This window comes from Melanerpes formicivorus, unplaced genomic scaffold (assembly GCF_026170545.1).
Source record: "Melanerpes formicivorus ecotype bairdi unplaced genomic scaffold, bMelFor1.0.p_v2 SCAF_5, whole genome shotgun sequence".
In the NCBI taxonomy this organism is placed as follows: Eukaryota; Metazoa; Chordata; class Aves; order Piciformes; family Picidae; genus Melanerpes; species Melanerpes formicivorus.
The window spans coordinates 12726397-12753495 of NW_027142357.1; the positions used below are offsets into that span (position 1 = coordinate 12726397).

Here is a 27099-nt window from a genome sequence, read left to right on the forward strand (position 1 = left end):
AATGCTTGTTCCCTGACCCTCCTTTATTGGCCCTGGAGTCTGGAGGGTGCAGCCTGGCTGGTGCCCCAAGCACGCTGCCCAGAAGAGCAGGCTGACCCCTAAGAATAATGCTGATTCGGGGCACTAACCATGTCAGGGCTCCCTGTGTGAGGCTTGCAGACATCCCAAGTATTGGTGGCCAGGATGCTATGACAGGTAGAGCAACATCCAGAAAAGGGGTAAGGAGAAATGCCTCATTTATTTCTGACTCACAGCTGACAGCCCCTGATCCCTCCCTCCCTCCATCCTCAGGCTGGAAAAGTCTCCTCCTCATCCTTACCCTCCTGCCTGCTCTTCCTCCCACAGAAACCAAGGGGAAAGCAGTAAAAAAAAAAATCTTCAGCAACTCCTACCTCTGGACCGTGGTCTCTCTCGGCAGCTAGGTTCTCCTTCTCGGCTTTTTTTTTTTTCGCTTCGATCCAGCTCAATGGTAATCTGAACCAAGCAAGATGAGGCCGCGACACTTTCTATTCACTTCGGTGATCCTGGCTGCCTTCCTGGCGGGGGGCTCTTGGGCTCAGCGCCCAGAAATCACCACCCGGGTCGCAAACGCAGAAGGTAAGCCCAGGCTGCTTCCCAGGGTGTTTTTCCTCCCGGGAGCAGCAGAGAACTCCGGCTGAGGTTTCCCTCCCGAGGGCGGGGGGGCCGCTTCTGCTGCCGCACAGCTGCAGCTCGGTCAGGACGTTCGGGGGAAGAGTTGTGTTTGCTGAGGACAGCAAAGTGGGGTTAGAGCAGAGCTGCACGACTTGTCCACTTTTAATGCTTTTTGGCTCTTTCTGCTGTCTTGTCAGGTGTTATCAGTACCGCAGAGGGAACGCGGGAGTGGGGGTTGACAGCTGAGATGAGTTTAGCTTTCTGAAATACTTTGGGAGTTTGACACTGGCTGTTAAAGGGCTTTGTTTGTTTGTTTGTTTTGCTCTCCTCTGCAGTGATTTTCATGTCAGGATGTGTCAGAAAATGATTAGCTTCTCATGATGCTAATTGCTACCGTGTCTTGGGTTTATGGATTTTAATTTTAAGTGGTTGCTGCAGGTTCTTGATACTTTGTATAGTAAGTAGTAGTGGTCTTGCAAAGGTGTCCTTTGAATATAGATGGAAGAAAACATGCAGGCAGCTGTGAAATACCACGAGGTGATACTGTCTGAATATGTGCTTAATGACCTGGCTTACTTTTGATGCCAAACCAGACATGAGCAACCTCAGCTCTGTGAGCTCTCATATGTCCCATATGGGGTCAGGATGTGAAAGCGGTGCCCTTAGCACAGACCATGGGAGCCTCCTAGGAAGGCTGCTGGGCTGCTGGTGGGTGGCAAGGGGAGTCTGGGCTGGGAGGGCAATGCAGCAGGGCTGCCTGCTGACTCTGGCTTTTCCACTTTTTCCCAGACTGCCCTGTGGACCTGTTCTTTGTCCTGGACACCTCAGAGAGTGTTGCCCTGAGGGTGAAGCCCTTTGGTGACCTAGTTGCTCAGGTGAAAGATTTCACCAACAGATTTATTGACAAGCTGACAAACAGGTACATGTCCTCAGGCTTTACACAGGTTGCTTTAGGGTGCCAGGTGGGATGCTGAGCTCACTTTGCCTGCCTGCCCACCCGCGGAGGAAGAGGAGGGAAAGCAGGATGCCGGGAAGGGGGCTGAGGGTGTCTCCTCCCTCTCATGGACTGCAGCCGCCCCCTTTTCGCTCTGTCCCTGCCCAGGGCAGCAATGTGTCAGCAGGGCTGCCTGCACCCGCCCTCAGAAAAGGGCTTCTCGGCCCCACCACCTCCAGATGGCTTGGCTGGCTTGGTGGTTGTTCAGTAGTGTCAAAGTGATGCTCACCCCTGTGCCACTGGCTGCTCAGGCTCAAAACAACCCCTGTCCTTGGCAAGCAGCAGGGCACCATCAACGTTAAATCCAGCACTCTGCAGAGCAACCTGCATTCCCCAAGACAGTCTGTATCACTGAACCCAGCTTTGGGAACCTCTGTGGAGTGCTCTTTATCCACCTCACTGCCCAGCCCCTTATCTGCCCTTTCCCCACACATCCATGCTGCTACCAACCCAGGTCTGGGCCTGGCTTTCCCAGGGTGGGAGCACCCAGGGGACCAGATCCTGGAGGAGGAAGACGTTGGGAAGAGCTGGAAGTAAAGGCCATGGCTCACCTGCTTGCAGGAAGTCCAGGGATGCAGGGGAATGCCAGGTGTCCTGAAGACACCTGGTCCCAGTCCTAGAGACAATGGGACATGTGTGCTAGTGCCCAAAGGGGCACCGTGGGGATATTGCGGTGCTGCGCAAGCTGGAGAGGTAAGGCCCCTATCTCAAGACAGGTGGGAGGTGGTTAGCAGATCATCTACCCATTGTCCAGGCAGCAGAGCTACTTTACAATGCATTGAGTGACCAGGATCCTCATCAGTGCAGCATTACTGTCTCCTAAGAAAGGCAATAGGCTCCGTCCAGAGCCCCTGCTGCATGCAGACAGACAGATGGACCTTCTGAGCCCACCCTAAACACCTCTGTGCTCACCCTGTCACACTCTACCAGCTCTGGAGACATCTCCCTGCAAGCTACCACTCTGTACACAGTGCATGCCAGGCACCTACAACGTGCAGCATGGTTGGCTTCGCTGATGGCAAAGCAGCCAACAGTGGGGGGGTGGGGGAGCATTAGGCAATGCTTGAGAGAGAAGATGAGCTTGGGGAACTAAGGGAGATGTGCAACCCCATCCCTTTGGGACTGGCCCCAGCATCCTGAAAAGAGGAGCTGTGTTGCCCCTGTCCCAGAATGTCACAGGTACAGGTTCTATCATCACATAGGACAGAACTTCAAGACACACTCATCCCTCTCCAAGTGAGAGCATCTGTCAGAGAGAGGAATCCTCCTTTCATTTAAACACATCTGCCAGTGGAAAACTCACTACCATCCTGGGTGGAGTGTATTGCTGGTTACCTGCCTCACACATAAACACTTGGCTGTCTACCTCAGCACCTCCAGCTCAGCTCCAGCCACTGTAGCCTGATACCTCTTCAGGAAGGCTCTCTGCCAAACTCTCTGACCCTCGTGGACACCCAGCAGCTGCACTTCTTTGCCTTCCCACCTGCTGGAAAAACCACCCTGCTCCCAAGGCTGGGTTTTGCAAGTGAAGCACACCCCAGCCTTGCAGGAGAGCTGGGAGCCCTAGCAAAGCCCTGCAATGCTTGGCAGGACATTTACATTTGATGTGGCAGGCTGGTGCACGTGAGGTGGATGAAGGTCCTGAAGGTGCATGTCCTGGTGTGTCCTTGCAGGTACTACCGCTGTGACCGCAACCTGGTGTGGAATGCTGGGGCACTGCACTATAGTGACGAGGTTGTGCTCATCAAGAGCCTCACCGCCATGCCCCGAGGCCGGGACGAGCTGAAGAACCGTGTCTCAGCTGTGAACTACATTGGGAAGGGCACCTACACTGACTGTGCCATAAAGAGAGGCATTGAGGAGCTGCTCATCAGGTAAGGCAGATGGGCTGGCATGGGTCGAGGAGGTGATACTGGTGGTGGAGGCTGCAGTGGAGTTTGGGAGCTTCTTGGTTCAAGCATCCCTGTGCACTGTGCAGAGCTGCTGTGGGGGTGGGAGAGGAGGTCATCTGGGCACAAAATGACTGTGAAGGTGGCAAACTGCTAGTGCTCCAGTTTTACTGGACAAGGCATGCCGTGACCATACTGTGGGACACTGCCTAAGGTGAGTGTCCAGAGGTGCCCAAGAAACTCCTTTCCAGCTAAATTGGTTAAATCCTTGCAATGTTAATTCCTGCATTTAAACCTTTTACAGTGGCTCCCATCACAAGGAGAATAAATACCTGATTGTGGTGACGGATGGACACCCCTTGGAAGGTTATAAGGAGCCCTGTGGAGGACTGGATGATGCCGCCAATGAAGCCAAACATCTGGGGATCAAAGTGTTCTCCGTTGCCATCTCCCCTAACCACCTGGTAGGTGGGAACCATGCAGTAAGGCTACCTGCAGGGGTCCAAAGTGAAACCACAAGAACCTCAGCATGGAAAGGAAGACTCTGAGTGGCCCAGAAACCCTCCTTCCTCTGAGGATGAAAGTCCCCAGGGTGTTCTCTTGGGACAGATCCTGCACAGATGCCTGGAGATCTCACTCTGCCCTCTCCACCCCCAACCCTAGGACCAGCGGCTCAACATCATTGCCACAGACCATGCCTACCGCCGCAACTTCACTGCCACCAGCCTGAAGCCAACCCGGGAGCTTGACGTGGAGGAAACCATCAACACCATCATTGACATGATTGTGAGTGCCACCTGCCCCCTCCTCAGATCACCCTCTTCCCAGGCTCCCCTGTCCCTTTCAAACCCCCTCTCTCTGCTTTCTTGTTTTGCAGAAACTTAACACGGAGCAATCGGTAAGTGTCTCCTGGAGCCCCGCTCCGCCCTGATCCTGTGCCTGAGCCCATCACCTATGGGTCACCCACAGCCAAACAGGGACATGGTGGCACAGCTCTGCCCTGCAGTCATCCCCTGCCTGGCTCTTGCCATCCTGGGGAGCTTCCCCCAAGCAGGGTGTTCTCTGACCCTGGTGCTGTCTGCTGCCTTTAATGATGTGTTCTCCTTCTCTCCGGACAGTGCTGCTCTTTTGAGTGCCAGGTGAGTTGGACTTTTGAGACTGTGTCCCCTTCCCCACATATCCATGGCCTGAGGCTGTGTCTATTTGGCTGGTCTAACTCATACCTCTCTCCCACAGCCTCCCCGAGGGCTGCCTGGACCTCCTGGTGACCCAGGCAATGAGGTGAGGCAGCAGCTGTGGCAATGCTGCAGGATGAGAATGGTGGGAGAGGGCTCACTGGGGATGCTCACTGATGGAGCATGGATCCTCAGCATCTCACCACTATGCCATAGGGAGATGGCTGAGAACTCACCACCCTGCTCCCATGCACCCAGTGCCATCCACTTCCCATACCCCTGGAACATTGCCACTACCACCCTCCTTACGCTTGTTTCAGCAGATCATTGTTCTGTTCCTGGGCATGATGGGCTAACTTTATTTCTGTCCTGTATTGCAGGGAGAAAGAGGCAAGCCAGGTCTTCCCGGCCAGAAGGGAGAAGCTGGAGACCCAGTAAGTAAGGACTGTCCCTGATGACTCTGCAGAGGGGCTATTTTTTGGCCACCTCTGGTCAGACCTCATGGGCACATCCTCACCAACTCTTCTGCATTACCTTGTTTCCATGGGTTCATGGCCAGCTGCACCCCTCTGCTGTGCTGCTGAGCAGTGTCTCCTGGTGGGCAGTGGAGTGGCAGCCTCCTCTGTCACTACAAGGCTTCCTTGTTTTTCACCCAAAATAGCCTTTCGTCCTGGAGGACATGTCTCTGACTCATGTATGCCAGCCCAGGGGTGGACTCTGGGCTCCCTCCCACGTCCTCTGACATGACAAGCACAGCAGTGTTACAGGGGAACCTTTGGTAAATAATAAGCTTATAGCAGGAGGAAACTATTTCCCTCCTCCTCCCCTAATTTTCACTAGGTACACTTATTTCTGGGAGGTGTATTTCTCCACACATGTGAGTGTGCAGTTACTCAGTTTGTGCATTTCCAGTCAGGAAGCCCCATGTCAGGCACACACAGAGTTTTCCTTTTTGAGTGTTTTCTGCCCTTCCCTGTCATCCTGGATGATATGTCCCCAGGCACCAACTTTCCCTCTCCCCTAGGAAAGGCTGGAGATGATGGAGGTGAAGGCAGGTGCCCTATGCCTTCCACGATCATCCTGCGCTCCCAGACCAGATTAATGAGGAGCATGGTTAGGGAGAGCCTCCTGAGGGAGGATGTAGTGGCTAGGGTCCCGAGCCCATATCTAAAGCCTGGAGAAAAGCTGCCTTATGGCTATGGTGGGGACACTACCTACCTCTGTAACACCATGTTTCTGTCCTCTAGGGCAGGCCAGGGGACATGGGACCTGTTGGCTACCAAGGAATGAAGGTATGTGGGTCTGCAGGGTCAGTCACAAGCATGCTTCCTAGATGTCTTTGTGCTGCAAGTGTTCTAACTCATTTTTCTCTCTCTTTCATTTCTAGGGCGACAAAGGAAGTCGGGGAGATAAGGTGAGGACAGCAGGCAGCTTGCAGGGAGATCTGTGCGTCCACCTGCTTGGTTATCCTGAGCTGCCTCTGCAGCTGCATGGTGTTGGGGTCTGTGCATCTGTCCCTCCTGCCAGCAGTGCTTGTGCCAGGAGCAGGCATCTGACAGGATCAGCCAGTTTGCAGCTGACACAGCCTTGTGGATCAGGCAAGCACCATGCAGTGGGCACAGCTAGGCAGAATGGAAGAAACTAATGCCTGGACTCTCAGACTGAGCTGTCATGGGTCCACAGAGTGATGGCAGATGGATCTCTATGGGAGCCTAACATCTCTCTCCTTCCCTTGACAGGGCTCGAGAGGAGCCAAAGGAGCCAAGGTCAGTCTCTGATTTTGCACCATTTATTCTTTCTGGTTGATGCCTGGGGGCAGAAGGGTCTTTGAAAATCACTTCTTCATAGTCCCTGCTCTTCCTTTCAGGGTGAGAAAGGCAGGCGTGGAATTGACGGCATTGATGGCATGAAGGTAAATCTCCACTCCAAGGTCCTCAATTAGGTCTGGGCTTACTAAGGACCATGGCTTTTGCCCAGACACCCTGCTAAAACCATTGTGTGCTGTCAGAATGAAAGCAGTGTCCCACGTGGGGCAGTGGAGGCCCCTTCCTTCAGGGCCACTCACCTGCCAGCTGGGGCCAGGGTTGGGATGTCCCTTCCAGCATTGTGGGATTATGGTGAGGTCTTCCCACAGGCACACTCACTGAGACCCCTGCTTTTGTCTGACAGGGTGAAGCTGGATACCCAGGGTTACCTGGCTGCAAAGGCTCACCTGGATTTGACGTATGTATCCTCTGGGTTCTCCTTGCTTATGAATGTATCCACACAGCAGGTCTGCCACTATGGTGTGTGGAAACAGGGAGCTCTTCAAGAAGTAGAGCTGTGGGAGGGAGTTGCTGCACTTGGAAATTTCCCTCTAGACAGGTAGTGCTCATCCTTAAGCAAGGCACCTTAGGGCTGTCCTGGGGCAGTCTGGAAGCCACCTTCTGCTGCACGGGGCTGCCTGGAAGGCAGCACACTGGGGGAGCATTTGCTCAGCACAGGGAACTTGACAAGGAAGACCTCAGTGCCAGATAGACAAGCCAAGGAGTTACCAATATCATCATGCTGTGACCAGCCACCCAGAAAATGTTAGAGGTTTTGGAGGGCTCCAGTTTCTCTGCCTTTTTCCATGTTCTCAGGATGACATGTCAGTGGTGGCACCAGCATCACTGCAGTCCAGCCACAGCAGCACAGCAACCAACTTCTCTGCCATTTTCCTCTGAGCTGCAGAAGCACCCTGAGATTTTAACAGTGTTTCAGCAGCATGGCCACAGCACTGCTTGCATGGTGCAACAGTACGTCAGTCCTGTGTGACACACTCCCTGTGTCACTCCTGAGAACATGTCTGTCCTGCTGGGGAGCTGCAGGCCATGATGCTGGGATGTTTGGTCCATGCCCAATTTCCTGCAGACTGATACCTTGGTTTGATATTCAGTGATGCTGCCTTTATTTTCAACAGGGAGCTCAAGGCCCACCTGGACCAAAGGGAGATCCTGGTGCTTATGGACCCAAGGGAGGAAAGGTGAGCCTCTATGCCCAGCCTTGTGTGGAAGGAAGACTGCTGGAACCCCTCTCCTGTAAGCAGGAGAGGTGGCAACCAGCTCATCACTGGCCTCTTTGCACTGCTTGTGGTCAAGCCTATGCTTGGGGATGCTGCCTATGACCCACTGTAAAATCTGGCTGGTGTAACTCCCACTATGCCCAAGGTTAGAAAGTGCCTATAAGCTTGACATAAGCAGCCCTGAGATATTGTGTGGCTACTATGAAAAGGTGGCTCACAGTGGGCAGATGGAGTGTGGAGGGTGGATCTGCTGGGGATGGGGAGCTGTGTGGGAAGAAACTACAGGCCAGAAAGGGGCTTGGGGATCACTGGAGCTCCTGATGGACTCTGCTCTGAAATCTACTGCTGGACACTGGATACAGTCTTGAGAGTGCTTTGTGTCCTTATGAAGGGGGAGCCTGGGGATGATGGAAAACCTGGTCGACAAGGGATTCCTGGCAGCCCTGGAGAGAAGGTGTGTTACACCCTCATGTGTGACCATCCTCTGCCCTCTGTGAGAGGGTGAGGTCCCCTGCACCATCCTTGGCTTTGAAGCAGAGCTTGGTCTAAGCTCTGCAAGCACACAGGGTTTTACTCCAAAACCTGCTAACTTGTCTCGTTGCACCCATGTGGCTTGCTCACCCAGGGCATGCCTGGAAACCGGGGCGAGCCTGGACCAGCAGGAGAGACGGGCGATGAGGTGAGGTCTCTGCCCATGCCCATGATGTCCCCTGTTCATGCTTGCTGGCCATCTCCACCACTTGACTACCACTGTCGTTTCTCCACAGGGTGCTCCAGGTGCAGATGGTCCTCCTGGAGAACGGGTGAGTGCACTGCTGCCAGGCACTATGCCAGCAGGGCATGGGCAGGGGCTGGTAGCCTCCAGAGGAGGAGAAGTGCTGGGGGTGAGCCCACTCAGAGGTGAGCAATGAGGGAGGGCTTTGCTGCTACTAGGTCCAGGTCTTGACTTTGTGTTCCCACCATCTTCTTGCAGGGCAGCAATGGAGAAAGAGGTCCCCCGGGCTCGCCAGGTGACCGTGGGCCAAGAGGAGAGCCGGTAACTGCACCTGTGGAGCGATTCTCAGCATGTGCTTGAGAATGGGGCTTGCTTGGCAGCCAAGGAATAGAAATAGCTGCCTGGTGGCTAACTCAGCCAGCCTGCAGGCCAGCAGGCAAACACAGTGCCTTTACCTGCCAGACTGTGAGTGACCTGCCATTGTCCCCCGGCAATAGCCCCTTTATGCTGGCAGCTTATCACCAAACAGCCCAAGCCCAGAGGAGAGCTTGCCCAGCAAGCCAAGAGCAGATGGAGAGTAGTAAGTCCTTGCCTGGTGGCCGCAAAAACAGTTGATGGAGAGTGAAAAGGCAAGGCATTCTCCTCTAGGTGCTGGGAGGCTATGTGAGATAGTGGTGGCTCAGGAAGGAAGGCACAAGTGCCATCAGTGGCAGGTCAGCATGCATGGGTGCAGGAGGGAGAATGTTTCCCTCCCCTTTCAGGTGGGAGTGACTAGAAAAGTATTTTTCCAGCCTGCTGGGAGTGAGTCACCAAGTTTGAGCATGGGAGGGACAGCCAGGAGCCCTTGGCAGGCCAGGACAAACATGTGGCAAGTGGCAGAAGTGCCACACATGTTGGGGAGGGACAAGAGGTGGTGCTACGAAGGGTGGGGCTTCAGGAGCCAGAGTGTCCAGCAGCATCCTGGTGGCTGCCTGTGTTCTGGCAGTGCTGGGTGGCCCCACCACACCAGTCTTCCCATGTCCCCACAGTGAGGACAGCTGGTGGCCACCACTAGATCACAGAAGGACCAGAATTCCACCCTGGAGAGGTGGCAGCTCTGGTAGTGGGCTGCTGGCAGCCTCCCCATCCTTGTTTGCCACTTGGGGAACAGTCACTCATGTGGTATGCGGGACAGATGTGCGTGGGAGATGAAGTGTCCTGGAGTCAAATTGTTCAGCAGATGATGGACTGTTTCCTTCAAGCTTTAGTTTAAGGACAAGGTTGTGTAGCCTCCATAAAATGTCTCCACTTGTGCTCAGTGCCCTTTGGAGGTTGTGTTTTGTATTTATTGTTTGTCTTAGGCATCTGGAAGCTTCTAGCTTTCAAACAATAGCTTTGCTTTGCCAAGCTTTCAACAGATTTCCTCGAAGTTTCAAGTCAGGTGCAACTGTCATGGGATGTTTCTGAACACCACCTTTCCCTGCAGGCTCAGGGCTGCCTGACCCCATAATCCACATCTGCAGGCAGAGCAGCACCTCACAGGAAGATACTTGTCTTGTAGCCCTTGGTGCTGGCTGATCTCAAGCATGGCTTGGCTGTCTTGCAGCCCTGTAAAGGGCAATGATCCACTTTGCAGAGAGAAAGACTTTCCTCTGAATTATCAGGAACTTGCAGCAAGCTCTAGGCATACCAAGATGGGATCTGTGCCTCCTGGCTCTCCTTTTGCCTGCCTGCCACTCCTGGACATGGGTCTAGACAAGGGAGGTGCCCTGGAGCCAACCTGAATCTAGCAGACCTGCTGCCCTGTTAGGATGTAGGTCTGCTGGACTGGTGGAAGGCTGTCCAAAGGCACTTAATCCCATTGGTTGAAAAAAAGTGTAACTGACCTATGTCCAAGCCTTGGGCAATTCCTTCTGTTGGAGCTGCTGAGGAGCAAAACCACACAGACCCAGGTTTTCCAGGCTCTCCTGGGCTGTCAGTTCCTTGCAAACAGACTTAACCTGGCTCAGGGTTCTGTGTGTTAGCAAAAATAGAGGAAAGATCATCAAAGTAAGAGGTGAGAGCATCCCTCTCCATCTGCTAGGTCATTCCCTTGGAAATCCCTTTAGCTTTGCAGGGCCAGCAGGCTGGAGAAAGAGGGGGTGGAAGAAGGAGCCTTCTATCCTGGAGTCTCTGCCCATGGATGGGCACAGTAGCTCCTCTCCATGCAGACTGTCCAGGGCAGGAACCACTCTAGAAAAGCAGCCATGGTTGCAGAGTATGGCTGGGAAAAGCCACTACATAGTTTGGGCCCAAAGACAAGTGTGTGTATCTGCAGAAGCTTTGCAAGATGGATCTTTCAAAGCATTTGCTTTTCTGGTACAAAATAGGATAAAACTTGTCACCCAGAAGCAAGCACTCCTCTCCTTCAGAAGGTCTTCCTCTTAGGGCTATTCCTCTCAGGGCTATCTTTTCAGCTTCAAGGTGCTCATGCTAGCCTGTCTTTCTCTCCTCACATCTCTGATAGTTTCCTGCCCAACTGCTGAATCTGCCTCAAAAGCCTCCCTGTTTGGGTGACTGCATTTCTAACCAGCATGTGCATCCATCCCTGCTCTCCATTGCATGCACCACTCTTTGCACCCTACGCTTGTCCCTCTTTGAGTTTCTCATGCCTTCTACATGTGTTTTCAGGGAGAGCCTGGACCACCTGGTGACCAAGGGCGGGAAGGACCCCTCGGACCTCCTGGTGACCCGGTAAGAGTTTGGATTAACCTTTTGGATTCCAGGTGGAAGTGGTTGAGGCAGCAAGGTGAGTAGGGTGAGGGCTTAACTAATGCTGCATTTTGAGGCAAGTTCTGAGCATCTTCCAGACCAGATAGCAAATCAGGTAAAGAGGAGTGGAGATTTCAAGGAGAACCAAGAATATAAATAGGGATAAAACAATGGAGACTTGGCTGGTGAGCTGGGGACAGAGCAACCTTCATGCCATTTCCCAATCCCATGGAAACAGAAGTCAACATGTCTGACAGATTCGGAATCTGGCAAATGCAAGCAGCAGCAATGCACAAAATGTTCAGGCTTAGGGCCAGATGCTGCTCACCTCAGTCAAGGGAATCAACGAGACATACTATGTCAGTGAGCAGAGCATGGTGGGGCCCCAGCGGAGTCCCTGACACCCTTGGCATCTGTAGAAACAGTCTGTCCCAAAGTCTACTTGCTGCAAGGTCTGGCCCTCCTGCTCTGGGGTCTGCTTGTTCTCATGTGACTCAAGGAACAGAGCTCAGACCCCAAGGGCCTTCTGGAGAGCAGAGCTGGCTACCTCCAGCCTAAGGAAGGCTTCCACCTTCTGCACAATTAAAGGATCTTTCTTCCCAAAGATGTATCCAGCTTCCAGCTGATAACTCTAGGTCTGAAGGTGTTGCTGAGTTGATCCTCCATGATGACAGTACTGATTGCAATGGCCAATGGGTTCTTTGCACCTGAGCAAATATGCTTTGACATCACTCTTGGATGGGGCTCTGTGGGACAACTCCCCTCCTACCCATACCACCAGAGTTTCAATAGAGCCCAAGATGCCAGCAAGTACTGTGATAAAGACTCCCACACTGGTGGAGCAGTACTTCCACAAGGAGCAAAGCATGGAAACCAGCATGTGGACAAAGATGAGACAGCTTTTGAACTCCTTTATGGTTGACCAAGTGTTGAAGAGCCCTGCAGGAGATCCGAAGGGGCCATTGTTGCATTCATGTTATCCCCTGCTGACTTGCACCGTACTGCAGCCTGGGGAGTCTGTCTTGTATTGGTGGAAAGCATCAAATTCATGTTATAGGACTATCTATATCCTATTTTCTGTAGATGAGCTGAGGTTCTGCCGCAAGTAAAGCATCTGGCAGCATCCAGCTTGTTGGACACTGGCATGGTGAGAGATGTTGGCCCTGGTAAGAAAGCAGTTCCTTGAATGTGTGTAATGGAGAAGGTGGAAGGACTGGAGCTCCTCAGCTCCATGTGGTAGATGTTCGTTCCAAGTTTGAGGCAGGAGAAAGACTTCACAGAAGAAGACAGAGTTAACATGGAGATTTGTTGCAAGCCTGGGAGCTGAAGTTGTGCAAACATAGTGAGGAGCCACACTGCAATAGATCCTACCTCCAGCTGGCATACACTGGCAGGAAGAAGGAGAAAGGAAAAAGAACAGTCTCCCTGTTGTCCCTGAGCCTGTGGGACACCAGTTTTCCCTCCCCAGCACTGAACTTGAGTCAAATCTCTGAGAGGGAAGCAGTTCTGATACCTCTCCTGACCAGACTGCCCCAGCACCTTCACCACTCCAGGGAAATTTCAGCAGCATTTGCAAATCAAAGACATTTTTCCATAAGCTGAAAAAGAATGCTTTTGCTTGGCCAAATTAAAAATAAGTGTGTAATTTGGCTTGGGTAAGAGGAGGATTTTGGCAAACACAATTATTTTTCAAGGCATGTTATCTGCAGACTCTGACTCTTGGAGTGTGTTTCTCTTGGCGAGAGGAAAGGGCTCCTGCTAACCTGGGACTCCCTTTCATCCTCTTTTTATCTAAGAGAAGCTAAAAGTTGACATTTTTTTCCCCCTGATCTTCACAGACAGATTTAGTGGTGACTGTCTCTTCCTGGCCATAGTACTCATCCCTCCTGTGGTTCTTGTCTCACCCAGAAAGGCAGTGGACACAGAACTGTTAAAGATTTCCCAACCCAACATCCTGCAGCTTCGTAAACTCCAGCAGGGCCATGAGGGATTCATACTGTGTGCTACAGTGAGGACATGTATGGCTGGTGTGAGCCAAGGGTGTCATGGATCCAACCTTGGCTGATGTGAAATGATCATGAGATCTTGTCCCTCCCTCCAAGCTTCCTTCTTCTGGGCTTTTGTGCAAAAATAAGGTCATGTGCCTTTGTGCAGTTCAATGCTCTGCTGCTGCTCTCTGTAATTTCAAGTTCTCTGTACCAACATGTGCACCTTTCCCTGAGAGAAGGGTACATGCAATGTGCATGGATGTTTGGAAAAAGGTTTTTCCAGCTGCTGTCCAGAGAAGAGGAGCACAGAAGACAGCTGGAAGGGATTTCCACTTACTCAGCTTTTGGGTGGTGAGGAATATCTATAAAGCTGGGCTAGGCTGAGCCACCATACTAAGACATCTTGTAAAAACCTCAGAGGTGCTACTGATACACTGAAAACCTGGAAGAAGCTCTTGGGCATGCTCCTGTGCAGTGCTGAGGCCCAGGTACCACTGAGCAAGTGCTGCCTTCCACCCGGCCTGCTTTCATGTGGCTTGCCAAAGGAAACATTTCTGAGGTCAGGAGTCTTGAACTGTTATGCCCTCTGCCTGCAGCAGCAGTGCTGGAGAGGCCAGCTGCTGAGCCATCACTCAGTCCCACCACAGCTTGCTCTCTGTTGTCTCCATCACCTGGAAACTGGTGGCATGTGAGATCACCTGGCTCAAATGTGAGACACCACCTTGGCCTGAGTACTTGGACCTGTGACCAATAGCATCAATACCCAATCATTGCTCAGCATCATTACCAGTTTCCTGGCAAGTAAATCTTGCAAAAGGCTGTTGCCTCCTGGCAAAAGGTGAAGAGTCTCCCTTGGACAACTGCCGGAGCTCTTAGAGGCAAAAATATCTCCTTCCACCTCACATCTTGTCTCTGACTGTCTCTGGCCAGTCCTGCAGCTGACAAAGTGAGCAGTCTCTGTCCAGATGGGATGTGGCAGAGTGACAGCTTTGGTCTGTTGCAATACACACTGCTAGGGCTCTGCAGCCTCCTAAGGTCAGAAATTCTCTGGAGACATAAAAGGGCCTCCACCAGCCTGGCTGCAGCACAGACGTGCCCAAGCTTCCTATGAGGAAGACTTTTGTAGAGAGAGGTCTGTGTCACTTTTAGGCTTCACTAAGGACCCATCTCTGCCCCAGTGGTGCCACTGTCACAGCTGATGAGATGCCACTGTGCAACCAGCTGTGCTTTGCTGATACAAAGCATCATCCTTGCCTCCCAGCTCTTCTTCACCAGGTCCTCTGAGGTGATGGAGGCTGTTCTGCTTGGAGCAAGCTCTGCTTGGAGGCTGCTCAACCCTGCAGGCCAGCTGCCACTGGAAGCATGTGGTGTTCAACCCACGCCTGCACCGTCACAGCTTGGCCCAGAAAGCTTCTTCTTTTGGCTTGTGCTCCACAGGGTTCTGGCCAGGGCTGCCTCCAGCAGGGCCTTGCAAAAACAGCAGGGCATAAGGATCTGTGAGAAGCCTTAGGGAACCTGCTGCAATAAGCAGGGAAAGGTAAGGGGACAGAGGAGGAGTCAGGCACAGCTCCTGAAACATCTCTCCAGCTGCGTTAGCCTCCATCAATAGGACCTTTCTTGTGAAGCTGGCCAAGGCAGAGGTGACTCACTGATGGCTGTGAGGTGCAAGGTACAAGGTTGATGCCTCCACCCACCACAGCACAGAATGAAGGGACCAGCTCTTTAGGGTAGGAGCAGCACCAAGATAAATTCCCTGTTGTGAGATCTCTTTGTGTTTCCCTAGGGTGAGGTTGGACCCCCAGGACCCAAGGGCTACAGAGGAGATGATGGCCCCCGTGGCAACGAGGTCAGTGCTACTTCATCTCTACATCTTCTGGGAGGCAAGAATGAAGGGAAGACCATGAGGTGCTGCCTGTTAGGGCCATTCCCAAATCCCTCAGAACTTGGAAAACTTTTGTAGCTACAAACTCAAGTACTATCTTCCTGGCAGACACATCCTTTTTACTTTTTTTATGGGTCCTTAAAGCCATAGCTACCTTTTTCTTCACCTCCCAGAGGCTGCTTCATGGAGAGAGTATAAGTCGCACCACAAGCCATGTGGCTTCCCATCACAGAAACTAGGGGAGCTGCCCTCTGGGAGCAAGCAGCTGAATCTGCTATCAGATTTGATTACAAGGACAGGGAGCAAGCTGAATCCCAAGCCCAGATGTGGGATTTGCATTGATTTTGTATGAGTAAAATATCTCCATGATGAGCTAGTGATGGTAGGTGGTTCCCTCAAAAGGCATCATTTTCCCAGCTCAAAGGATGGCTTGCATTGGTTGACTGCTGCTTCTGTTCCTTCTAGGGCCCAAAGGGATTGCCTGGAGCACCTGGGCTGCCTGGAGACCCTGGCCTGAGAGGAGAAAGAGTGAGTGGTATTTGTTTGGGGTATTGTATGCCGTGTAGAAAGGATGAGAGGCTGGTCCCACACAGCATGATCCAGCTCAGAGAGAAAAGAAATTACATTCATATACGGCTGAGATGTTGGGGAAACGTGCAACTAGCCTGGTTTTGAATGTGCATCAGGCTCAAAGAGATGTATTTTGGGATGTACTTTCCAGCAACAGAGATCTGATACCTCCCAGTCTGCTGGCAGACACACTCCTAGTCTTTAAGAGGGGCAGTGTGACTCTTCTCTCTGGCTGTGCAGGTCACACCCAAGGAAGATGGCTTTTTCATCTGCCTACACCACTACCCAACCCATCAGCTGCATGGTTTTTGCACAAGTATTTTGCTGTAGAGATGAACTATTGTAGGAGGACAGGATCCTGCTCCTGTGCTATCTAAGGGGTATGCTTTTCATTATCTCACCTATTTGTTCTTTCTTTTCCAGGGGGAAGATGGCCCTCCTGGGAATGGCACAATTGGATTCACAGGTGCCCCGGTAAGATTTTTGTGGTGCTTTGAAGTGGTAAGATCATTATTTCTGCTTCTCTGACCTAACCTGCTTCCTTTTATTCCTCCCCAGGGGCAGCCAGGAGACAGAGGTGACCCTGGCATTAATGTAAGTGTGCTGCTTCCTCACATGCCCAACACAAATTATTCTGGCCAGAGCTTTGGTTCAGCTGCATGGTGATATGAGCTCCCTGAAGCAGCCTGCTTCTCCAAAGCCCTCTGTTTACCTCTACTTGCAGAGGATTCTTATGGTGGAAGTGTTTCTCTATGGTGCAGTGGTAGTAACACCCAAAGGCAGCAGCCTGGGCTGAGTGCTCTCTGATGCAGTCCTGAAGCCAGAGTTTGGGGTTGGGAGCACCACCCAGAGGGAACTGGATGGTGCTGTAAGAGTGAAAGTCACTTAACAAGCTCCCTCCTTGAGCAGCACTGCAATTTGATGCCAGGGAGCCCATGGCCTTCCTCCTGGTCTTGAACCATCTCTCAAAAGGTCACTGCATGCCAGTACCAACTTCACCATGCTGACAACAGCTGTTCATATAGGAGTCTCTTCTGTACAATTTTTCAGGGAACAAAAGGCTATGTTGGTCCTAAAGGTGATGAAGGAGAAGCTGGAGACCCTGGCAATGACGTGAGTCATCTTCATAAATTTGAACCTTCTTTCTCTGTGAGCCCACTGCAGGAGCTTTGGGCTGGGTCTCTAACTCTACCTTGCGTGTGGGTCAGAACAAGTCAGACTTTGTAAGTCTGCCAATGCCTTTTGTTGCTGAGCAGTGTCTGATGGCAAGTGGAGTTCTCTCCAGATGTTCATTTTGTGTCCTCCTGCTTATGGCTAGAAAACCTCCTGATCTGTTATTAAATTGAGGTGGCTATCATCTCTGCAAGGTTTAGTATGCTTCTAGACAGCATGAATGGTTGTACCTGTGCTGCATCTCTGCACAGTGAAGACAGATTTTCCCACTGTCTGTCTCAGTCCTCCCAAGTCCTAACTTACTTGGTTGGGGATAGCAATCACAGATAAGGTGGTTGTGGTTAAGCATGGCTCAGCAGACACCTGGAGGGGAAGATGCTGCACTCTGGCATAAAGATTGGTGGATTTTTCTCTTTGTTTTTATTTCAGAACCCAGTCCCTGGCCCCAGGGGGATAAAAGGAGCAAAGGGCCACAGAGGACCTGAAGGCCGCTCGGTAAGTAAGGACCCTGCCAGGGACTGACTTAGTGTTTCAGTTCATGCTGAGTCTCCGCTTCTTTGTGCTGCTTCACGTTGGCCTGAAGGCTACACAAGAGGCATCTTCCAAGCCAATGACATCCATCATCCAGCCCTCCCTCTCTCCTCTGGGTGCTGTAGGGCCTGTGTCACACATGACGTGTGTGCTTGTTCTCTGAATCAAGGGCTTGCCTTCCCACCTCAGTGGGCACAGCACTCATGGCAGTGAGTTTCCCTCTTCCCATGCTTATGCAGCCTTAGGGCTTTGTGCAAGCAAGCAGCTGTACCTGCTCAAAGCCCTGTGGAGGGGCCAGCAACTGGGAAGCCAAAGGACTTTTCCAGGTTCTTTATTGCTTAGTAAGGTATTGGCAGAGTATACTGCAGATAGGACTGACTGCTCTTGTAACTGCTCTCTCTACACTTCTGTTTCACAGGGACCGCCAGGACCTGTGGGGCCTCCAGGACCAGATGTGAGTGGGACAGGATCAGAACACTTCTTGCTTGCTTGATCTGAGCTTTTCCTGCCCTGCATGATGGCATCTGGGAGGGGGTCACAGCTGGGAGACCCTCATGCTCTTGGGCTGGATGATGACCGCCCCCATTACACTCCCAGTGAATGTCACTGGCCAGATTTCCTTCATGCCAGTCCACTTGCACATCACTCATTTCCAGATCAGGACCTGCTTTGAGGGCACAAAGCAGTAGGGGTGGTGGTGATGGGCACCACCTGGGAGCCAGGAAGCTGCCTTACTTGTTATTCAAATGTTTCTTTACCTCTCTTTTCAGGAATGTGAAATCTTGGACATCATCATGAAGATGTGCTGTGAGTATCCCTGTACCACTCTTCCCATCCTGCTCAGCTCCTTGTTGAGTGGAAGGTAGCTGCTTTTTGTCTGGCCCTCAGTGAGCAGGGCCATCCCCAGGCAGCATGCAGAGGGATGCCATGGGCATCATTCCCCTTCCAAGAGTCACAATTAAGTCAGTGAGTGAGGGTAGAAGTCAGACATCATCCCTGCAGCTGACACAGCAACCAAAAGAAGCACATCTTCTGCACTTTGCTGTCCCTTCTTTTGACCCAGGGACTTCCAGCTTGATCTCTGGAGTAGGTTGTGGAACTGTGTCTCACTTGTGTGTTTCAGATGGGTTGGCTGCCTGTGGCTCTGTGCACACATATTTACCCTTCAGGGAGAATACAACCAGAGTTGTGTAAAATCTTTGCATAGACCGTTTCACAACAGGATTTTTTCTCAAACAGCAGTGCCTGATGTTCCCTTTTGGGAAAGGGAGGACCTTTTCTGGGGTGTCTAGTTGTGTGAGAGCAGCAGTACACACGTGCTGCAGAGGGTTTCTGGCCCATGGCCAGTAATGAAGCGCTGGAAGGACACAGGGTACTTAGGGAACTGAGCCTGAGCTCCATACTTTAGCGATTTACTTAATCCCCTCAGGATTAGCTTTTATTTCTATTTAAATAAGAATGCATCGGCATGTATTTAAGTAATAATACATGCAGGGCTCCAGACTGGGGTACCACAATCTGAAACAGGAGCAAGATATGGATATTTCAAATGTGAGGGAAACCTCTGTGAGCTTGAATTGTCCAGACCAAGTGTCTTTGGGTTTGCAGAAAGACAAAACTGCAGTCTGTGTTAGTGTGTGAAAACCCCTTGTATCAAGCATTTTAATGGTCTTTTTTTTTTCCTCTTTCCCTTCTCCTCCAGCTTGCTGTGGTGAGTATTACTTGGCCAAGTTGCTCTGAAAACATTTGTTAGCCCTTCTCCTTGCTTGCACCCCTGCCTTTCCCTGCTCCCTGACTTGTGCTGTAGAGACATGGTGAGAGCCCAGGAGGAAGGAGCAAGCATGAGCAAGGCAGGGGATGGCAGTGAACTCTCCTTGAGGGTGCTGCATGGATCTGAAGACTGCTGTGGCTGGGTCCTACAACTGGAAAACTGTTGTTGAGGTGGCCTTAGCTGGAAAACTGGAGGTAGATTTTCTCCACCCTTTTTGCAGCTCAAAGTCACGCCAGTCCAGGCACACTGTGGATCCAGCTCTGCCCTCCTCCTTCCAAATCCTGTGCTGTCCCAATGGGTTGGATTTGCAGTCCAAAAGCTTGAAGGAAGAGCCAAGGGCACATGATGTCCTTCAGGCATAGGAAAGAGGGGAGCAAGCTGAGTCAGCCTGCTCCAACCCACCAGTGTCACCTCTGTCCTTCTGGGCTGGGTGAATGGAAGAAGTGAGAAGGCTTGTGAGGAAATGGATTTTGGAACAGCTGCTGGATGTCTTAAGGGTAGTTGCAGCTTGGAAATGCTACATGTCTTATAAGGGGCACTGAACAAAATGCAAATGGAAAAAATGGTGAACCATCTCTCAAGTCTCCTACACAGCTATTCTGCTGCTTTAATTTATACCATGCTTTGGGGGTAGACAGGGCACCCACCATGGTCAGGTCTAACAACAGATATCAGTTGCTTGCTTTGGAATGTCTGCTCTCAGTGAGCTGCTCAGGCAGAAAACACAAACCCCTCCCCTCCTGTGCCTTGCTGCAGAGTGCACCTGCGGTCCTGTCGACCTCCTCTTCGTGTTGGACAGCTCAGAGAGCATTGGCCTGCAGAACTTCCAAATTGCCAAGGACTTCATCATCAAAGTCATTGACCGCCTCAGCAAGGACGAGCGTGTGAAGGTGAGATTTCCACTGAGTGCTGGCACACACTTGTGTGCACTCACTTATTTTTCACTGCAAGCAAACAAGTGGGGGTGGGGTTTGTGTGGTGTGTGTGAGCCTCCAGAAAGCTTAGATTCAAGTCTATAACTGGAATAGGTCTGGATTCCTCAGAGATTAAAAAAGTGATGGAGATAAGACAGCCATTTCCCCAGAATAGTGACATTTCACTCTTTCTGGGCAAAGGAACTCTGCCTGCTGTGGCTGTGAACTATTCTTCCACACCCTAGAGCAGATGCTTCATAAAGCTTTTGCCTTATCAATCAGTTTCTCAGTTTCTTCTTTGTCACAATGAGCATTTCAAGTGGCTGGAGTAGACAACACATGAAGCGTGTTGCAACTTCTCCTAGCTCCCTGACAGCCAGCCCCCTAGGCACCCTTGTCTGCCACCAAGGTTGGGGTTAGGCTACCAGTTAAGCACACACTAAAAAGGCCCACCTTTGCAGCCCAAAACAACAATATTGTCCCCGTAGTGAGTCTTCCAGTCTGAAGAGGGACACAAACACTTACTCTCCTAGCTCTTCCCTGGTAGCCCACTGTGCATGGAAAATCTAGTTTACCTCTGTGATTTGGAAGTGATGTTTGTGCTCTAAAGCCTCAATGACCAGCAAAGAGCTGTGTAACAAGCGGAAAGGCTATTACTGTGCAGCAAAGCCACTGTAGTGGAAGAAAACCAAAAGTTTTGAAGAAAGCATCTATTCCTTGCCACCCACCATACCCAATTGCTTATGTTGAGACCATTGAGCTGGAAAACCTGGGTTTGGGTCTTGTTTCATTGGCTCACAGAACTGGTCCTCATGTGCATCCACTCCTGTTGGGGTTCCTTCTGCCAGGAATAGGCTGAGGAGAGGTAGCAAAGCCCATCGTGAAGGCATTCAGTACAAACAGTGAGCAGGATTTCTGAGCTCTCCAGGGCTTCCTGGGTTATCTGACTCGGGTATTTCTGGGTATCTGATGCCAACAGGTTTCTGTTTTTCCCAACAGTTTGAAGCTGGAGAGTCCCGTGTGGGTGTTGTGCAATATAGTCATGACAACACACAGGAGCTGGTGGCCATGGGTGATGCCAACATAGACAACATCGGGGCACTCAAACAGTGAGTTTGTGGAATCTTGACACATCATCTAAAGACCTGATCCAGGGACACTTCCCGTCTTCTGTCTTCAACATCTTCAACAGCTCCTGCCTCTACAAGGACACTAGGTCTTTAGTGGAAAGTAGTTTGTGGTGTTGTAAGGCCAAGGAGCTTGTCAGTTTTCCACCCAGAGCCCCCTGCAGGGATTTTTCCCTGCCTCACAAGTGTGTCAGAGCTACAGGTTCAGTGGGGCTCCTTCCATATACATAGGGTAGGGCTTGCAGTCTCTCTGGTGTCTGTGCTTGCAGGGCAGTCAAGAACCTGAAATGGATAGCTGGGGGGACCTTCACGGGAGAAGCCCTGCAGTTCACCAAGGAGAACCTGCTGCGGAGATTCACTTCTGACAAGCGTGTCGCCATCGTCATCACAGATGGACGTTCTGACACACTGAGGGATCCTACCCCGCTCAACTCTCTGTGTGATGTCACCCCGGTAAGGCCACAGGGAAAGGGCCCTACCTGTAGGGAACCACCATACAGTAGCTGTGCAGGTACAGAGTAGTGCAGCTTTTCTGGAGGTCTCCGTGTCTTTGGTAACCAAGGCTATGGCAGGGGGGACATAGCTCACTAGAAGCACTCTCACAAAGTGATAGACATTCATGTTCTTGAATGAATTAGGTGATGAATGCATCCAGTGATGGACTGTAACCTCTCTGCAGGTGGTTTCCCTTGGAATAGGAGACATTTTCCGGAACCCTCCAAATCCAGATCACCTGAATGACATTGCTTGTTTAAGCAGACCGACCAGACCAGGACTGTCCATTCAAAGGGATAACTATGCTGAGCTCCTGGATGACACTTTCTTGCAGAACATCACCTCGTATGTCTGCCAAGGTGGGTGAAAGTTGGTGGCAGGAAGCAATAAGGGAAAGTAGTGAGGATTGCCTCAGCCAAAGAGTGAGGACTGCAGGCTGCTATCCCTTGCCTTCCCCCAGTCATGCTCTTAAGCAGATGCTGAGGCAAGAGAATGAAGTTCAAGGTTTAGTTAAATAAGGGACAAGAATGGACATCTTGGGTCTCAGAATGATTTGCAGACAAGTCCAGGTCCTTTTCTACTACAGGGAATGTCTGCCCATAGCATTCTGGGGACATTATGATGTTGACCTGCTGGAAGGCAGCTCCATGAAGAAGGACCTTGGAGTACTGGTGGAAAATAAATTATCCATGGGGAAGAAGTGTGCTATTGTGGCCAGGAGGTTCTCATCCCCATCTACTCTGCCCCAGTAAGACCACATCTGGAGTATTATGTCCAATTTGGGGCTCCCCAGTTCAAGAGGTACAGGGATATATTAGAAAGAGTCCAATAGAAGCCTACAAACATGATTAAAGGACTGGAACATCTCTTATGATGAAAGTCTGAGAGACCTGGAGCCGTTTACTCTGGAAAAGAGAAGACCTAGAGGGGATCTTACTCATGTTTACAAATATCTGAAGGGTGGGTGTCAAGAAAGGACCAGTCTCTTTTCAAAGGTGTCCTGTTATAGGACAAGGCATAATGGATACAGAATGGAGCACAGAAAGTCCCACCTCAACATGAGGGAAAAAATCTTTGCTGTGAGGGTGATGGAGCACTGTAACAGCCTGCCCAGAGAGGTTGTGAAGTCTCTTCTGGAGACTTTCAAGACTCCTCTAGATGCATTCCTGTGTGACTGGCTGTAGATGATCCTGTTTTGGCAGGGGGGTTAGACTTGATGATCTCCAGAGGTCCTTTCCAACTCCTACCATTCTATGATTCTATCATTTTTTCAAGCACACAGCTCTGCTCTTTCTGGTGCATGTATACAGTCATTGCACAGCACCTTGCTCAATGTGGCTGTGACCATAGTATCAGTCAGGGTTGGAAGCGATCACAAGGATCATCTAGTTCCAACCCCCCTGCCATGGGCAGGGACACCCCACACTAGATCAGGCTGGCCAGAGCCTCAACCAGCCTGGTCTTAAACACCTCCAGGGACGGGGCCCCAACCACCTCCCTGGACAACCCATTCCAGGGCTTCACCACTCTCATGGTGAAGAACTTCCTCCTCACATCTAGCCTGAATCTCCCCACCTCCAGCTTCATTCCATTCCCCCTAGTCCTATCACTACCTGAGATCCTGAGAAGTCCTCCCCCAGCCTTCCTGTAGGCCCCCTTCAGATACCGGAAGGCCACAATTAGGTCACCTCGGAGCCTTCTCTTCTCCAGACTGAACAGCCCCAACTCCTTCAGTCTGTCCTCATAGGAGAGGTGCTCCAGCCCTCTGATCATCCTCGTGGCCCTTCTCTGGACACGCTCCAGCATGTCCATATCCCTCTTGTAATAGGGACTCCAGAACTGGATGCAGTACTCCAGGTGGGTTCTCACCAGAGCTGAGTAGAGGGGGAGGATCACCTCCCTTGACCTGCTAGCCACACTTCTCCTGATGCAGCCCAGGATCTGATTGGCTTTGCGGGCTGCAAGTGCACAGTGAGAGCTCATGTTGAGCTTTTTGTCCACCAGCACCCCCAAGTCTCTCTCCTCAGGGCTGCTTTCCAGCCAGTCACTGCCCAGCCTGTATTTGTGCCTGGGATTGCCTCGACCCAGATGCAGGACCCTGCACTTGCTCTTATTGAACTTCATGAGGTTGGCTTGTGCCCACCTCTCCAGCCTGTCAAGGTCCCTCTGGATGGCCTCCCTTCCCTCCAGCGTGTCTGCTGCACCACACAGCTTGGTGTCATCAGCAAACTTGCTGAGGGTGCACTCAATGCCATTGTCCATGTCACCCACAAAGATGTTGAACAAGACCAGTCCCAGGACTGATCCCTGAGGGACTCCGCTTGTCACTGGCCTCCACTGGGACATGGAGCCATTGACAGGCACTCTTTGGGTGCGGCCATCAAGCCAGTTCTTTATCCATCTAGTGGTCCACCAATCAAACCCATGTGTCACCAGTTTGGAGACCAGGATGTGGTGTGGGACAGTGTCAAAGGCTTTGCTCAGGTCCAAGTAAACGACATCAGTTGCTTGCCCCTCATCTATTAATGTCGTGACCTTATCATAGAAGGCCACCAGGTTTGTCAGGCAGGATTTGCCCTTGGCAAAGCCATGCTGACTGTTCCCATGACTAACATGAGTGTTTGTTCCTTCTGTGGCTCCATGGGAAGATATAGGAGAAATAATTGTCCTGAGTGGCCTTGTGACCTTACTCTTTCTAATTCTCTTAACAGAGAAGAAATGTCCGGATTACACCTGTCCAAGTGAGTATTGACTCCTTGTGCCTCACGAAGGTGTTATGGGTCCTGTGGTGGGAGGAGTGGGAGTTTGTGTTTGTGGAAATGCATAGCTTGGAGACTTTCCACAACAGGGAGGCTACTGAGCTGGAGAAGTGAGCAAGGCTTGTCAGATGCTCACATGGTTTCTTACATGCACACTAGCCCAAAGCACCTGGGCAAAAAGCCTAGACAGTTGTTTTTCTGGTATCTCAAACCCTGAAAGGAAAAATACAGCATAACAAGCCCTGGGCCTTTCCCCTTGCAGTCACCTTCGAGGGACTGGCAGATATCACACTGCTGGTGGACAGCTCCACCAGTGTGGGGAGCAAGAACTTTGAGACCACCAAGAAGTTCGTGAAGCGGTTGGCGGAGCGGTTCCTGGAGGCTGGCAAGCCTGCCGATGACTCTGTGCGCATCTCAGTGGTCCAGTACAGCGGCAGGAACCAGCAGAAAGTGGAGGCTCAGTTCCAGCACAACTACACCATCGTCGCCAAAGCGATCGACAACATGGAGTACATCAACGATGCCACGGATGTCAACGCCGCCCTGCGGTACGTCACAGGCCTGTACCAGCGGTCCTCCCGTGCTGCTGCAAAGAAGAGAGTGCTGGTGTTTTCTGATGGCAACTCCCAAGGGATCACTCCAAGAGCCATTGAGAGGGCCGTGCAAGAAGCCCAGCAGGCTGGCATCGAGATCTATGTGCTGGCAGTGGGCAACCGAGCCAATGAGCCCAACATCCGTGTCCTGGTCACAGGAAAGAGTGCAGATTACGATGTGGTCTATGGGGAGCGCCACCTCTTCCGTGTGCCGGACTACACTTCTCTGCTGCGTGGCGTCTTCTACCAAACTGTCTCCAGGAAGATAGCTGTTGACTGAGCATCTGGATGGATTTCTGCCAAGGCCATGCCTGCTTCTGTATCACCTTAAAATGAAAACCAACCAACAAAAAGTGTGTTTAATGGTATTCTTGACCAACCTGAGGAATTTGTCTATGCCAACAGCCATAGTCCCACAGCCTGGCTGTGCATAGTCCCCTTCCTTCTTCCCCTGCTTTGTCATCTGTATCTCTGTTCTGTTAGCCTCAAACTTCCCTCCCTGCCCATGACTGCCTCTCCCTCCCCACAAGAGGCAAACACAAGCACCCCTACCAATAAGCTGCGAGAACACCAATAGCAACCTCTCATCCCACTTTTTGTTGCCAAGAAAGAATCAGGATGAGGAATTTTGTACCACTATCAGCCAGCCTGTTCTCTTAAGGATGATCATGTTTGTTTCAGATGCAGGTCTTTTTATGCCTTTTTTTTTTTTCCACACATCAGCTGAGCACTTGCCCAGGTCACAATGGTCTGAACCCAACGCTGTGCTCAAGTGACACATTCAACACTTCAGCAAGATTTGAGAGGGGATCCTTGTCATGGCTGGCAAGTTTGGTTCCTATCTCCTGTGCTTGTGGGGGGAGGAATGAACTGCAATACCCAAGCCAGGTGAAACTATCTCTGGCCTTCAGTGCTATGGGTCAAGGCACTGATTTCCCAGGGCTGGAGTGGAGGTGGGTGGTAGAACATCCCTCAGTGCTTACACTCCCATTCCAGGCAGGGAGGCTAGGCACTGACTAAATGAAAGATGGACAGCAGCCACTGGGGAGGGGGGAAACCATAGAAAAAGCTACATAACTGCACTCCTTCACTAACTGATCTCATGGTCCTACAGTGAAACCAGGAACCTCACGAATAACCTGATGACTTGTGTTATAGTCCAAGGCCCATGCTGGAAAAACCTGAGCCCAGTTAGTGGGATTCTTTACTAATTTTTTTTTTTTTTTTTTAATTTTACTTTTTTGAAAAGTGCCAAGCTGTCTAATTCCCAGCAGCCTCTCTGGGATTACCATTTCTGGAGGACTGTCTAGGAGTTAGGCACTCGGGCCCCAGGGAAACCCACTAACTGTACTATATATTGAATTAGGGCCTCAGCTACAGCCCAACAAAGACAAGGGAAAGGTTGCCATTATCTGCCAGGGTCTTTGACTCACACCCTATAGATGTGCTGACAAAGGTGCTATCACTACATGTCTAATGCAGGCCCTTGGTGTTTACACAGTTTCCAGGACCACGCTGAAGCTGTGGTTTGGCTGGGTGAGATTTTGTTTCAGTGCTTCCATTGGTGCTCTTGCTAAGAATTCATTCGCTTCTGAGAACTCAACCGTGTCTGCCAGGTACTGGCATCCCACACTCCTTACTTTGTAACCAAAACCCCATTGTACATGTTAGTTTTGTTTTATGCCTGTGTTTTACTAAAATTGTTCACTTTTTGGAATTTTGTTGAATAAATTGTTTTCCACAGGCTCGTTGGGAGTTTGTCTGCCTTGAATGCCAAAGGGCTCTGAATGGTCAAAAAGTCACTCAGTAGAAGAGGTTGCTGGGATCTGGGAGGACTCTGTCAGAACTTCTCTCTTAAAACTCTAAGTGTAGAAGAAAGAAAGATCTATTACTTTTGCATCACAACTCTGCCTCTTACTGACTGCAAAGGATTTGAGATATACTCATAAAAATTTTATGAGAAGAGAACTGAGCTCTTAAAGAATGGGAAATGCTTATGCAGCTTCTATTTGCCTTTTGATTGCAAAAAAACCCAAACCACCCCAAACATCTACATAGGTAGGTACCATTGTTTCTGGAAGACCAGGAGCAGAGGGATGGTGATCATCAGATAAAGA

General features: G+C 51.1%; 1 protein-coding gene across 1 annotated transcript; it reads left to right on the forward strand.

Moving 5' to 3' along the window:
- Nucleotides 1–285: 285 nt before the first annotated feature.
- Nucleotides 286–26730, forward strand: COL6A1 (collagen type VI alpha 1 chain). The gene is made up of 35 exons (XM_068138200.1): nt 286–597; nt 1423–1552; nt 3301–3501; nt 3821–3980; nt 4180–4302; nt 4394–4414; nt 4635–4655; nt 4753–4797; nt 5072–5125; nt 5939–5983; nt 6079–6105; nt 6431–6457; nt 6559–6603; nt 6861–6914; nt 7633–7695; nt 8126–8188; nt 8360–8413; nt 8502–8537; nt 8708–8770; nt 11099–11161; nt 14951–15013; nt 15515–15577; nt 16043–16093; nt 16178–16213; nt 16670–16732; nt 17222–17287; nt 17742–17777; nt 18094–18130; nt 19026–19034; nt 19851–19984; nt 21008–21117; nt 21405–21588; nt 21815–21989; nt 24342–24371; nt 24652–26730. Exons 1-35 carry the CDS (start codon nt 489–491, stop codon nt 25260–25262), a joined length of 3072 nt encoding a protein of 1023 aa, XP_067994301.1. The 5' UTR covers nt 286–488; the 3' UTR covers nt 25263–26730.
- The last annotated feature ends 369 nt before the right edge of the window (nt 26731–27099 follow it).